We start from the raw sequence: 14,201 nt of genomic DNA, 5'->3' as shown, positions 1-14,201 counted from the left end.
TGCTGTGCAGAGAGAAGAAAATGTGGTGATGTGGTCTGTCTCGGCCATTTTTTTTTTCTGTAATCTAATATCTCAGTGTGACAGGCTGGTCGATTTAAAATAATAGGGCAGTGTTCCAGAAATTGGAAGAAGCTAGCTTCTTTTCCACTCTAAGGGAGAAGAATAGGGGGTCTTGGTGAGGAAGCTCGTTTTCTGCAGTGTGCTTGTTGGTCTCAGTTGCTGCATAGCTGGGTGTACTCTCCAGACAGTGGCTGGATGGACGGCTATACATGGTGGATCAACATGAACGCTGGAGTTGCAAGAGTCTGAGAGTGAGATCCATGAGTTTTATTTGAGTGCATTTTTTGTGTGTGTGTGATGGGTACACAGATGATACATGTTCATTTTGGTACGAATCCTCTCCCTTGTTCAGATGCTCTGTCTTTCCTTCTCAGTCTTCTCCAGTCTTCTACATAGACCTTGCATGGTGCATCCCTTCCCACTACTCAATATCTCTGTCCTCAACAACCGCTTCATTCCATGAACTCCAATAGCTGGCAGAGCGCATGAGACCAGCAGCCTGTAGTGTGTTTTCATTAGGCCAATGACCATCATTCCTGTAGTGCTTTCTCTGTCTAGGAACTGACCCTGGTGCTAGAGATCTAAAGATGACAAAGGCTAGGTGACTGTACCCTAGTACTAGTGATGTACACAGCGAGACAAGTTGGGCTCAAGAGTGGGTTAAAATAGCACTAACATTAAGTCCAAAGTTAGCATTTTTCTATATATAATCATGTTACATAGAAAATTATGCCCAGATAATTTTTAGATAGTAGTAAAGACTGGTCTAAAACTTTCTAAGTATCTCAGGGAAGCCCCAAACTCCCAATTCCCCTGCCTCTGTTCCCCAAATGCTGACATCACAAGAGTATGCTACTGACATCTGGCTGACATCTAAACACGTTACAGATATAACTAAAATGCCCAAAGTTGATGTATTCTGTGCTTGGGCTAATCAGAGCTCTGGCTATCGCCAAGCAGAAAGGGAGTCCTTGCCTACATCTTGGAATCTGACATAGTCATGAAATCAACTTGAGGGTGTTTTCTGGGGGAAGTGAGTGGTACCAAGAGAAAACCACCAAGCATGAACTTGTCAAGTTCTTATTAAGTAGAAGTCAGGAAATATGGTATGTCTTCCATTAGACCAACTTGAAGTAACACATTGTGTCCTATTATTGGAAGAGCCTAGATACCCCACTGTTCAGATATACCCAGATACATGTCATATCCACACCCTGGAACACTTCAAAGCTCTACATGGTATCTGTAACCATGTTAAGATATTCTAATATGTCTTCCATGTCTAATATGAACTGTGGCTCAGGGCATGTGCCTATTGCCAGTCTATTCCTTACATAGCCTTCTCCTCTAGTAGCACTGTGATTTTACTTGGAAAATTTCTCTCTTCTACAATACCTCCAGGTTGACTTGCCAAGCAAGATAATCCCATTGTCTTTGCTAATGGCTGGTTTAGGAAAGATACCAGAGAGCTTGCCTCTATGTGCTCTCCTAGCTATGGGAGGACATACCAAGAAAGGGAGAAGGAAGCAAGAAGAAGAAGAGGCTGACCAGGGACTTCACTGGCCTTTGTTGTCTACAGCACTACATGCATCGATACTGGGTGTTGTTTACTCTGTTGTGCCTTGTTATAGTAGCTGGATCACTAAGGTGTCTTTACCTACTCACAGTTGCTTATTCAATAATGCCAAAGAGTTATTGTTGTATGTATGTGTGTGGGGGGGAGGGGGTGTTGCGGATGCTACAGAGGCCAAAGTGGGGTCAGATTCCCTAGAACTGGAGCTAGAAGCTGTGGTAAGCTGCATATCATGGTTGCTAAAAACCAAACTCCAGTCCTCTGCAAGAGCAACAAGTGCTCCTGACTGCTGAGCCATTTCTCTAGCTCCTTACCTAATAATTCTAAGGAATACTAATCAATAGTCATCCTCTGAAACTGCTAATGTCCCTTTCTATGTCAAGATATCAAAGAAAAAAATGGATACCCACAAACCCAAAGTGAGTACAGTCCCAGGGAAGACCCTTGCCGACGACCACCAAGTTCAGCTTCAAATACTGGCGGGAGAGGGCTAGTCTTTCATTTACTTTTTGACCTTTCCAGTCAAGCTGGGAGAGTCAGGACCTCTGAGGAGGACTGTAGCTGCAGAGTTATGTAGCCATGTTGAATAACACTGTGTTGTTTACTTGTAACTGTTTGTGCCCTTAGCCCTGGCCTGACCCAGGACCAGGTCTAATTGTATGTGTGTGGTTTTATTAGGGGACTGGTTTTACAACTGTTATTTAGATTCTCAAGAGTCTATATCCCCTAAAGCAAGATACGAGTGCAGAAGATGCAGGATTAGTAACTTTGTGTATCTGTGACTAATATACCTGACAGACACAACTTAAATGGAAGGATTTTACCTTTTCAGTTCAATGTAGTTGGGTAGAGAGAGAGAGGGAGATGGAAATGGTGCTAGGGTAAGGGAGTTATCAAGGACATACTTCCAATGACCTACATCCCTCAGTTAAGTTCTACCTCCTAGAGCTCTAGAATGTCCTAAAATAGTACCACCAGTCAGCACCCTAAGAGTCTGTAGGGAACACTTTTCAGTTAAGCCATACCTATGTTTGATATGCTTAGAAAATAAAGACATACATAAGTACACTATCTTAGTCTTAGCACGCGCATGAAGGAGAACCCTACGAGGGATATTACAGTGGGCCAAACTCCCCTGCAATGGCGTGAACCCACAGAAGCTATCACCCAAATCCACACTGGACTGCACAAACTAACTCTACTGAATGCTGCTGCAGAGAGATTATTTGCTTCCTTGGTAACGGGGCCAAGTGGCCCCAAGGACAGATGTGCTACCAGACGCGTCTCCAATCAAAGTCCCTTCTAGTCTTTGGCCAGGGATGTTTGTTTGGTAGAGAAAATCCCCTTCTTTGGGGATACTCAGGAGAGGAACTTCATTTCCTAGCAATTATGGAAGCGAGTTGGGCTAAACCTGCTATAAAAGCCTATCATATAATAAATATTTGCAGATACCACTGCAATTAAAAATGGATTTAGAGTAGGCTTAGGCAAAACAAAACCTAAGGATACAGAGCAGAAGGACTGATCCTGAAGTATCTGCAAGGAGGGTATGGGGTAGATGACATTTCCTGGATCAGGGAGGGAAGGCCTCCCGCAGGAAATGAGGCCTTCCAGCCGTGCGCTTTGACTTCCATCCACTTTCTCCTAAATGTGATCTCCTTGGGAGACGTGTTAGTGTTTTCACAGTGGCTTTTCAACCCACTCCCTCCAAAGCCACGGCGACACATGAGAAGATTCTCTTATTAGCTAATAGGGAAAGGAAAACCAAAATCAAAAGCAAACTGCTATTTCATTTTCAAATTACTTTTGTTGTTGATTTTGCTGTTGAAACAGGATCTCTCTCTATAGGCCTGGCTGTCTTTAAACTCATTGTGAAGATTACACTGGCTTCAGACCCACAGAGGTCTGCTTGCCTCTCTCTACCTTCCAAGTGTTGAGATTAAAGGTGGGTGCTTCCATCCCTGGATATACCCTTTTTAAGGTGTAAGACTGGTGTGAATATTGATCAGGACTGCTAGGAATGTATCCCTAAAGTGGCGCCTTGCTATGTACATTTGGCTTCTCAAAGTTAGACAAAGAATTTTTATCATATAATATAAATATCAGTTCCATTTTTAGACTCATACATCCACGGCCATAGCACCATTATGCACAAAAGTCTAAAGGTGGCAGCAACTCAATTGTCCATGGATGGATGAGAAGATGAACTTAGGGTGGGTGCTGTCCCTGAAAGGAAGGGAATTCTGGCTATGGTTCTACACAGATGAACTCTGAGGACCCGTAAGTGAATAAGCTTATCACCAAGGAAGAATGGATGTGTGATTCCACTTCTCTGAGGCCCCCAGGACAGCCAGGTTCACAAAGACAGACGGTAGAACGGAGGGTCCCAGGGGCTGAGGGGGAGTGCAGGGGAGCTGCTGTCTGCTGTTTGCAAACAGACTCAGCCAGAGATGAAACAGGCCGTGGTGGTACTGCTGCGGACGGACTTAATACTCCCAAGACGATAAAAATCTCTGTTATACATATTTTGCCACAGTCAAATACGTGGAGGTGGAGGGGAGCCACAGAGGTGAGCAATACTTACAAGATATAGGCGATCACCCCGATGGACCAGCAGTCGACAGCCTTGCTGTATGGTTTCTGGGCGAGAACTTCTGGAGCTGTGGACAGAGAAAGAAGATTCACAACCCTGATGAGTTAGATGCCGGAGGCCAAAGAAACTTACCTGGACTTTTCATTTTCTGATTTTTATCTTTCTGTGTTGGCTGTCCAGAGTTTGAGCCACCCATGAGTCTAAAAACTGGGCGGGGTGGGGGGGGGCGCTAAGGAACCTAAAATATCTGTGATAGAATGCTCAGCCTGTACAAAGTCCTGGGTTCAAGTTGAAAAGACCCCAAGTTCCAAAGATATTTAAATAGATAATAACAAATGATAGAGGTGTGTGTGTGTGTGTGTGTGTGTGTGTGTCTAGAAATAATCATCCATCAGTTAGTTGATCAACAAATGTTCTGTGCTAATAACCACAGATTCATTAACGCTTCTGTGAAAATGACATAATTAGGGTGTGGAGTGTGAACTGTACCTCCAAATTGACTCAGGACAGCATCTCTGGCTCCTGTAGGATTTTGTGAGGTGCCATGGGGACAAGGGTGACAAGTCCTTCCTGTGCCTCTCTAGAGCCTACAGCACAGCAGAGAGAACAGGGATCTGCTTGTTTTCAGATGACCTGTCTATCGGCACGTCCACCTACTCCCTGACACAGGAGGGGGACTGCCCCTTAACCTCACTTCATCTCTGAACCATTATTCCATCAAGCATCATTGCTCCCAGGGGTGTGGGTTCATTTTGTACCAGTCATGACCCCCATGTTCCTAGCCTTGGGACCAAGCTTCAGGCCCAGGTGTGGCACCTGGTATCTGTGACCCACAGCATCTGGTTCAGTTGGCACTCGGTGGGTGAACACGTATGAGGCAGTGGATATCACTAACAAGGGAAATCTCCTCTCCACATGAGACATATCTGCTTGAGACATCTTTAGTACACAAGTTACAGAATAATTACAAAGACAGAAAAAGTAAAAACAGAATTATTAACATAGCCCTCGCTATGCCTAGAAGTGTGTGTTCTATGGGATTTGGAGGACTCACTTACCACAACATCCTTGGGGAAACACTACTATCATCATGACATTCGTTATGCCAAAATGGTAAGGGAAGACGCAAGGGCACTGAGAGGTTGTGCCAATTGTTAAAGCAATCCAGCCAGAAAATGGCCTCTTCTGCTCAAAGGGACCTAATCTCACCAAGTGCAACATGTACTGCAGGCAGTCCCTAAGTGTCCCCTGCAGTGTGGGCTGCACCTGAGCTCAGAGAGCAAGGCCAGGAAACTGAGCTTCACAGAAGTGATCTGTCCCAAGTTCACAGCCAGACACGGAGAAGCGGGCCAATCCGACCCTCCCTCTGAATCTTCCTGTCAAACCACACTGTTTGTCAGAGTGGGAATGTCTTCAGTCTCTAAGAAAAGTCCAGAAAATCCACCGTGGAAGTCTTCCTTTCATTCTCTTGAAGATAAATATCTCCCAGAGGAAGAACAGGAAGGCCGAGGCTGGAAAGTGATTGCCTTGCAAGCAGGAGGGCCTGGGTATGAAATCCAGGACCCACATAAAACACTCTTGGCGTGGAAGTGTTTGTGCACTCACAGTGCTGACAGGGGGTGGCGAGGTAGAGGCAGATGACTATCTGGGGGGTGCTGAACGGGCAGCCTGGCCTACTTGCTGAGTTCCAGGCCAGTGCAAGACACAGTTTCAAATAAGCCAGAGTGGACAGTGGCTGAGTAATGACAGACAAGGGCTCCACACACAAAGGTACACACGCATCCACCCACTCCCACACATACATTAGCACAGACTTGTGTGTACACATACATATGCATGTGAAAACACACATTTAAAAGGATAGGAAGGTATGCAAACTCTTCTTGACAATTACCTTAAATCTCATTTTACATTTCAGTCCTAGATTCCATCAAATCTCTTATCAGAATTTAAAAAAAAACATACAACAGAAATGCATTTGCATGTCTGTCTTTTCTCTGCTACACTGTACACTGGCCTTCATTAGCTGAAAGGCGTATAGACCTGTGAAGAAGGGAGGGGTGGGGGTGGGGTGGGGTGGAGAGAGCCTTCACCTGGAGAGGCAGGAGCCCAGTGCCCGACAGGCCCACCTTCCCCACTCACTGCTAAGAGGATAGTTCTCAGCTTCCTCTGCTTGTGAGAAGCCACAAAGGGGAGTCGCATAGCACAGTAAATGTCCTTTTGATTTAGGAGGCTGACAGTCTGGTCTGAATGGTTACACCAGTGCAGATGGCGCTTGGTGACTGTCTGCAGGGACACACTAGGGCCTGATGAAAACCTTATGAGAGGCAGCAGAGGCACCCGCACCATCTGATGACCACCCAGGTGTCAGGAACAGACTCGAGGTGGGGAGACAGTGGCCCTTGGCCACTGCACAGATCCCCAGGGCTCCTTAGCAAGATGACTAGCCAGCCAGGCCACCATACCACTGACCCAGGTGTCAAATAGCATAGAGACCAGGGAATTAGTGCCAGCGTGACAGCACAGACCTGCCTGCACTGCAGCAGGTGCCCAGTGGTGACAGACACAGAGGGAAGAGTCACAGAGAAGGAAGCTGTCAGAATCTACGCCGGCTGCTTACATAGTATCCGAGTGAAGCCTGGACCCATGCCCGGGCCCAGATGTACAGTGCAGAGAAGGGACCCCATCCTGCAAAGCTGCATCTCTCTGAGGGAGCACTCACCTGGCTCTAACCCTCCCCCCATGACTGTGGGAGGAGGGCGGCTCTAAAAGAACAGAACCCACCTCCAAGCCCTCAACTTGTAAAAACAGGAATGTGCCACCTAACCCCATAATTCACCTTGACTAGGAAAGCCACTAACATTGCAGGAGGCTGCCGAGGCACTGCAGAGAGTTCAAAACTTCACCTGACATGTTCAGATTTGTGTGTGTGCATGTGCACATACGTGGAGGCCAGAGGACAACCTGGGCTGTCCTTCCTCAAGCTATATATATATATATATATGTGTGTGTGTGTGTGTGTGTGTGTACATATATATGTATATATACACAATATATACACATATATAATATATACACATAAAATTATATATAACAGAATTATATATTTAGTATTATAGTTATATATATTATATAGTTAGTATATAATATATAGCATATGTTATATAATATATAGTTAATATACAAAATTATATGTATTGTTATATATTATATATAATATATAATTATATTATAAATGTAAATTATAATATATAAAATACATAAGATTATATTATATATGTATGTATCTGTGTATGTATATATATATGTGTGTGTGTGTATATATATACACACACACACACACACATATATATGTGTGTGTATATCCTTATATATCCTTATTTAAGCTATACTGATAACAAAATACAAGTAATTTTTAATAAACTTGTAGGGTATAAGCCATTTTCCTTCTGGTGAAGTTCTTAGTGGCCTGGGAAGTCATGCAGGATGTGAAATACGACATAAAATGTCCGACAAGGTGGCTGCTGTCCAAGGGCTGATGAGGACTGCTGTGAGTCTGAGGCTAGCCTGAACGACACAGAGAGTGCTTGGCCAGCATGGGCTACAAAGTAAGACTTTGTTTCCAAAGCACAAGGCCAGAATACTAAAAACCAAGTAAGATAAAAAACAAAGAAACAAAACATAAGACCAGGAAGCAAAGCTGATGGCCAGCGCCATTCCCTGCAGTTCCAAGATCTCACCTCACTAGCAATGTGAGCGCTGCAGCTGCTGCAGCTGCAGGTGCCTCAGAACGGTGCTCTTGCTCGGCCGCAACCTTTCAATACTTTCCTTTCCTTCTACAGACATTCTTGGAAAACAAAATGTCAGGGGCAGGGATGAGTGTGTGAAGCCCTCTGTTTAATCCCCAGTAACTAACACACACACATGTGTACATGCACGCACGCATGCACGCACACAATACAACCTCTGTATCTCTGTGTCTGCTTCTCTGTCTCTGTCTGTCTCTGTCTGTCTCTGTCTGTCTCTGTCTGTCAGTCTGTCTCTCTCTCTCTCTGTCTCGGCAGGTTGACATGAGGATCAAATCCTAGAAACTCCAAAAGCCAGCTCAGAGAGCTTCTCAGGTTCTCCTCTTCTGCTTTTTGTTTGTTTTCCTGAATCCGCTTGCCCCTTTCCGTCTTTCCATATCTCTTTGACCTGGGCAGCAGCTGGGGGAGCTGAGCACTTACTCTGGTCTTTTCTGAGGCCAGCTTTCATGGCAATGACCACTCAAATGCCTTAGCATTGTGGTATCTGTCTCATACCAATGGGTGAAACTCTTCTATAGTTCTCTTTAAAAAGGAGATAAATCCACAGCCTCCAGTTGGCAGCCTTGGGGACGACGACAAATGAGATTCTAGGTCAATGGTAAGCAGAGCAGCTTCCGTGGACTTAGGAAACAGCACCCTGTGAGACACGCTGCTGTCCAGGCGTCATGTGCCTTAGGATGCCAAGGGGTTTTACTCTCAAGGAGAAACATTCTCTTCTAAAGCATGCAGCAGAGTTTACCTGTGGTGGGAAGTCCAGGCACTGATGTACACTAAACACTTTTCGGAGTGCTGTTTCAATCCAATTCACCCAAGTGGAGTTATGGCAAAGGGAATAGCGACCTAGGCCCCTGGCTAATCACTAGCAGAGCAGGAAAAAACCTGTTCTTTTGGCACAGCCTTGATGGCGATACCTCCAGTGGAGAACACTGTAGTCACTGGAAGGTACTGAGAAGAACTTAAACCTGGTAGATCCAGTTCTCTGACTGGCTCAGTCACAGCCAGCATGTTATACATAGGGAGACAAGGTAGGGGCTGTGCAGTGGGAAATCTATGTGAGTGATACACAGGTGGGTCCTTCAAGCCCCTCCCCCAAATCCTCCAACACATCAGTCACAGACTCCACAGTGTCAGATGTCCCCCCTCCCTGTCACATCCACAGCGCATGCTGCTGGAGACACAGTCACAGAGCAGCCAGGCCGTTTTCATTCTGGGGTGGGCGCAGCCTACTTCAAGTGAAACCCAGCTTAGTCACCACACAAACCATCATTCTTTCGAGACAATTCTTCACATTCCACACAAAAGGGTTATACAGAGATTTACCACCTCAGGAATGTTCAGTGGGTACATCCAATGGTGGATGGAAAAGGGAGGGAGAGAGGGGTGAAGGAGAAGGAAGAAGAGAGAGAAAAGAAAGAAGGGAGGGAGTGGAGAAAGGAAAAGTACAAGAAAAACCTCAGTGGACTTTAGGTACTGTTCATTAGGAAATATGTACACTGAGTGAAAGCAAGATCCACTCTAGGATCGAATGCTTTCTGACAGGAGTGTGTCCGCCACTCAGGCTATTCTTCCTCCTCTTCTCCTTTCTTTCTTTCAATAATTTTTTTATTCACTTTAAATCCCAATCACAATTCTTCCCCCAAAGACATTTCAGAACTACTTGGCTTCACTTTATCAGGAGAAGGGTGTTACTTTATGAGATAATAGCTCAGAACTTCCTCCTTCATTAGGTTTAGGTCCTGTTCATTTACCTTTCTTCTCTCATCCTTACAGAAACTTACTTGGCTTAGAACAGTAAGTCAGAGCTCATCTTTCTGCGAAGCGTGTAGCCTCAGCAAGACACCACAGCATCCCACAAGCTGCCAGAGTTCTCCACAGACAGAGCCCTCTGGATGTCCATGCTTCCCCCAGGCTTCAGAGAAAACAGTATGTCTAGAATTTAGCACGAAGGGAGTTATTACTGCAAGATGCAATCAACCCACACACGGAAAATTCCACTCTGTGGGCGATAGCGTCTATACACCAAGCTATTTAAGATTGACTTGGGGAATGTGTTCCTGGTAAGGGTGAGGCCCCAGAGATGGGGGGAAGAATAAAAGAGAATTTCATGGGCCTTTCGTCTTGTTTTTAACATAATTTAATTGTAGATTTTTCTTCTTGAAAGGGAGTCAGGGAAAAAGACATATCTAAGTAGAAAACAGAGATTGGCTGTCCTGTGCAGGTTGGGACACAGGATCTGATTTTGCAAAGAATAGCAATTTCTCCCTTTCTTTAGCATTCTAGGACATACCCAAAAGCAGTTCCTGCTAGGAGGGTAACAAAGGTGCCATCACTGTCACCCAGTTCAACTTCACATTGGAGGTGATGTGCTCCCCTCTTTAGATATTTGTCTTACCCTTCCTCTCGAATATCACAGGCGATCACCTCAGTGGGTGAAGGGCAGTGGCGAAGTCAGGAGGGTGCAGCCCTAGAATACAAGTCAGTGGTCTAGAAGCAAGGGGTTGGGGAACATTGCCGGCTTTGCACAAATATTTCATCAGTGGTAACCAGAGTGCCCCCCTTTACTGGGGCCTGGCTTTATGGGGGCAAGGAAGTGACTTTGGCTACTTCTCCAAGGAACACAGTGTTCCCGTCCTCCTGGGCATGGGATCTCAGACAGAAGCCAAGGAAGTAACTGGACCCCAGCCATGGGAGCTGCCTTCTCAAGGAAGACAGTGAGAAAACAAATGCTTTGGATGAGCTTAAGTATAGCTGGGTGAAAGTCTGAAACTACTGCATTTACTCTGAAACCCTGCGGTACCCATGCCTGAAATCCTAGCACTTGGGGTAGAGATAGGAAGGTCATAAGTTCAAGGTCATCCTCAACTATACATAACAAGTCCAAGGCTTGCCTGAGCCAACTAAAGGCAATTGTATATTGTCAGCACCTGGACTGAAGCCAAGCTTAGATTTATGGGTAGGCTGCGCTGCCATTATATCTTAGAGATATTATTATCTGTCCAGGTACTGTTTTTCAGGGTGCCCGTCACTTTGGTCTGGAATAAAACTTTAGTGAAAAGAATGCATTTTCTGAGGAAGAGCTGAGCGTGTCCTCTCTTGATAAGGGATTTCAGGGAGCACATAAATCCAAGGCAGTGATCTGACCTTTCAGGAAGAGACAAGGAGAAATATATCTCTGGCAGACGAATGAAAACGTTCCAACTACTGCAGCAGAGTTTCAAAGAGTGAGCAACACCACACGTGACAGAAGTGGAGAGATGTCTTTGATTATTTAGATTTGTATGAGACAGGGTCCTGTATAGCTCAGGCTGGACTCACACTCAATATGAACACCAAGGATGACCTAACCTTCTATGGCCCTGCCTTCCCTGCCCAAGTGCTAGGATGACCACCAGAGGTATGGTTTATGCTGTATTGGGAATAGAACCCTGGGCAAGCACTCTACTGGGCTGCATCTCCTGTGAGGATTTCTTCTCCTGTGAAGATTTCTTTTAAACAGTAGGAAAGATGAAAGTTCGGTGATGAAAAAAAAAAGTTCTAGAGATGAAAGGGAATAAAATTCAGCTTTTGTGTGATTGGAACTTCAGTCATACATTTTGAAAGTATTTGGCCTTAAGGGAGAATTTCATTACAAGGAAGGTACGATGGATGTTCTTAAGTCCGTTTTAGGAGAATTCTTAGCAGCAATATTTTAAAACAAACAAATTTGGGAAATGTCCCATGAAGACCTTACCATGTACTTGAACCTGGATATGGCTAAGCCTGGAGCTATAGGGCATGCCTGTATTGCTGGCACTTGGGAGACTACTGGGCTGGGAGGATGATGAAATTTGAAGGGAGCCTTGTGTCAATAACAAGATATGTGTCTAAAGACACACACACACACACCAAAACCACACCATCTGAAGCACAGGCTCATCCTCCGCCATGTCTCGTCTTCTACCATCCTCTACCTCAGTGAGTACAAAGTTCTTGGGGCAGCTCTGAACTTCTTTTGTTGCTGCAGATTCCTTTGCTGTTTCTTACCCATGGCTTAAAGCTGTAATTTACTAGAAACATCTATCGCTAAAGAGCATCAGCCCATTCTGATGTTCCAACAGCCACTTGAATTTGGTTTCAGGTGTGAAAAGTCCCCACAAATGTGTCACCTTGGCTGGTAATTACCTTTTGGACCTAAGCTGGGATTACTATGCCAACTATACTGAAGCCAGTGTGTGGAAGATGGTGGAGGAATGAGGCTAAGGAATAGGAAGCGAGTGGAAAAATTGGGAAGTAGCTGGGTGTTGAATGCGGAAGCAACTTGGAATTCGGTGGGCTGGAAGATTGGACTGCTTGAGTAAGGAATTTTAGTGCAGCGTGGTAAGAGATAACTGCTCTGCTGGTGTGAAGCATTTGGCCTTCCACCCTGTCTGGTTTAGGACTGACCAAAGTACTTTATTCTCAAGGTAATCTGTTCTTCTGAAGCCTGACAAGAAGCTACACTTGGCTTTTTCTTGTGAGCTCTGGGGACTGAATTTGGGTCCTCAAGTTTTTTTTTTTTTAAAAATTGTGGTAAGAGGAAAAAAATCAAATTAGGATAGGACATAGAGCTCAGCAGCAGGGCTCTGGCCTAGCATGCACAAGTCCCTGGCTTTGATCCCCAGCACATTATACTGACAAAGAGCAGATTTGGTGTGGCCATACATGGAAGGCTGGGTTTATTCTGTCTATATTCCAATAATGAGCTTTGGTCCACATCTACGCTCACTCCCATGAAGAGGGATGAAAAACAAAAACAGGTCTCCTGGAAGTCTCCCCATCAGGGGCCTGCCTGTTCTAACAAGTGGAGTCTAGTTATAGCACGCAGTGGGGAATATTTGCTGGGGGTTATCACTGCCAGGATGGTGTGAAAGAGAGAAATGGAAACGTCTTATTTGGACCATCTGCTTACCGTCAGCTCTGCTCGACAGGTTATCAGCTACATTAAATCTCATTTTAGCTCTGACCTGGGAGAGGACAGGGACAGTGATGCGATGCATCCAGTCGGCTGCCAAAGCGTAACACTGAGTGAGAGACCAAGGGCAAAGCTCTGCCGGGAGAATCTACCACGGGGAGGAGAGGAGCTCTGGGCAAAGATCAATGCAGATTACTCAGGCTGCTGAGGAGAACAGAAAGAAGAGATGCCATCAAATTAAAGCAATTTCCCCCTGTCTGGATGAGGACAGAGATAATGGCAGGAGTCCCTTGGCATATGGCCACCGTATAGCTACAGGAGTGCATGTGTCTTGGAACAACGATCATCTGCTATTCTTTTGAATTTGTGGAAAGTCCCCACGAATGTAACACCTTGGCTGGTGATTGCCTGTTGGACCTAAGTTAGGATTGTTGTGCCAACTCTACTGAAGCCAGTGGTGGAATGCTTGCTCAGAGTGAAGAAGAGGGCCTGGGTTTTATCCTTAATATGGTCCCCTTCCCACAAAAATTAAAGAGGATACATTGTCTCACATGTTTGCTTACATATGATAAAACAAGAACCTACTTAAACAAAAGGCTTGGCTTCTCCTTATCCCCAACCAATGTCAGGAGCTGAGTGGATGGCTCGGCTGAAAGTGTCTTTGTCGTACAGACCCAGGCATTATTCTATAATAGTGGATTGATAGCGAGAAGGAAGAGAGAGAGGGATCCCCGGAGCTTGCTGGACCAGTCTAGCTGAGTCCATGGATTCTAGGAGCAGTGAGCGACCAGATCTCAGGGTAAGGTTGAAGGTGAGTGACAAGGACACCTGTACTGACTGGTGTTGTGTGTCAACTTGACACAGGCTGGAGTTATCACAGAGAAAGGAGCTTCAGTTGGGGAAATGCCTCCATGAGATCCAGCTGTGGGGCATTTTCTCAATTAGTGATCAAGTGGGGAGGGCCCCTTGTGAGTGGTACCACCTTTGGGCTGTATTCTTGGGTTCTATAAGAGAGCATGCTGAGCAAGCCAGGGGAAGGAAGCTAGTAAGGAACATCTCTCCATGGCCTCTGCATTAGCTCCTGCTTCCAGCCCTGCTTGAATTGCAGTCCTGACTTCCTTTTGTGATGAACAGCAATGCAGAAGTGTAAGCTCAATAAACCCTTTCCTCCCCAACTTGCTTCTTGGTCATGATGTTTGCGTAGGAATAAAAACTCTGACTAAGACAACACCTGACAGT

General features: G+C 45.4%; 1 protein-coding gene across 3 annotated transcripts in view; it reads right to left on the bottom strand.

Moving 5' to 3' along the window:
* Camk1d (calcium/calmodulin dependent protein kinase ID) overlaps window positions 1-14,201 on the bottom strand; it is a 398,518-nt gene that overhangs the window by 31,708 nt on the left and 352,609 nt on the right. For all 3 annotated transcript variants that reach the window (XM_052156575.1, XM_052156574.1, XM_052156573.1), the window contains exon 6: window positions 4,218-4,293. In XM_052156575.1, coding sequence (XP_052012535.1) covers window positions 4,218-4,293 — 76 coding nt within the window. The remainder of the gene's footprint in view (window positions 1-4,217; window positions 4,294-14,201) is intronic.

Source organism: Apodemus sylvaticus, chromosome 14 (assembly GCF_947179515.1).
Source record: "Apodemus sylvaticus chromosome 14, mApoSyl1.1, whole genome shotgun sequence".
NCBI lineage: Eukaryota > Metazoa > Chordata > Mammalia > Rodentia > Muridae > Apodemus > Apodemus sylvaticus.
The sequence above is the reverse complement of the archived record's forward strand: the minus strand, read 5'-3'. Positions and strand labels throughout refer to the sequence as shown.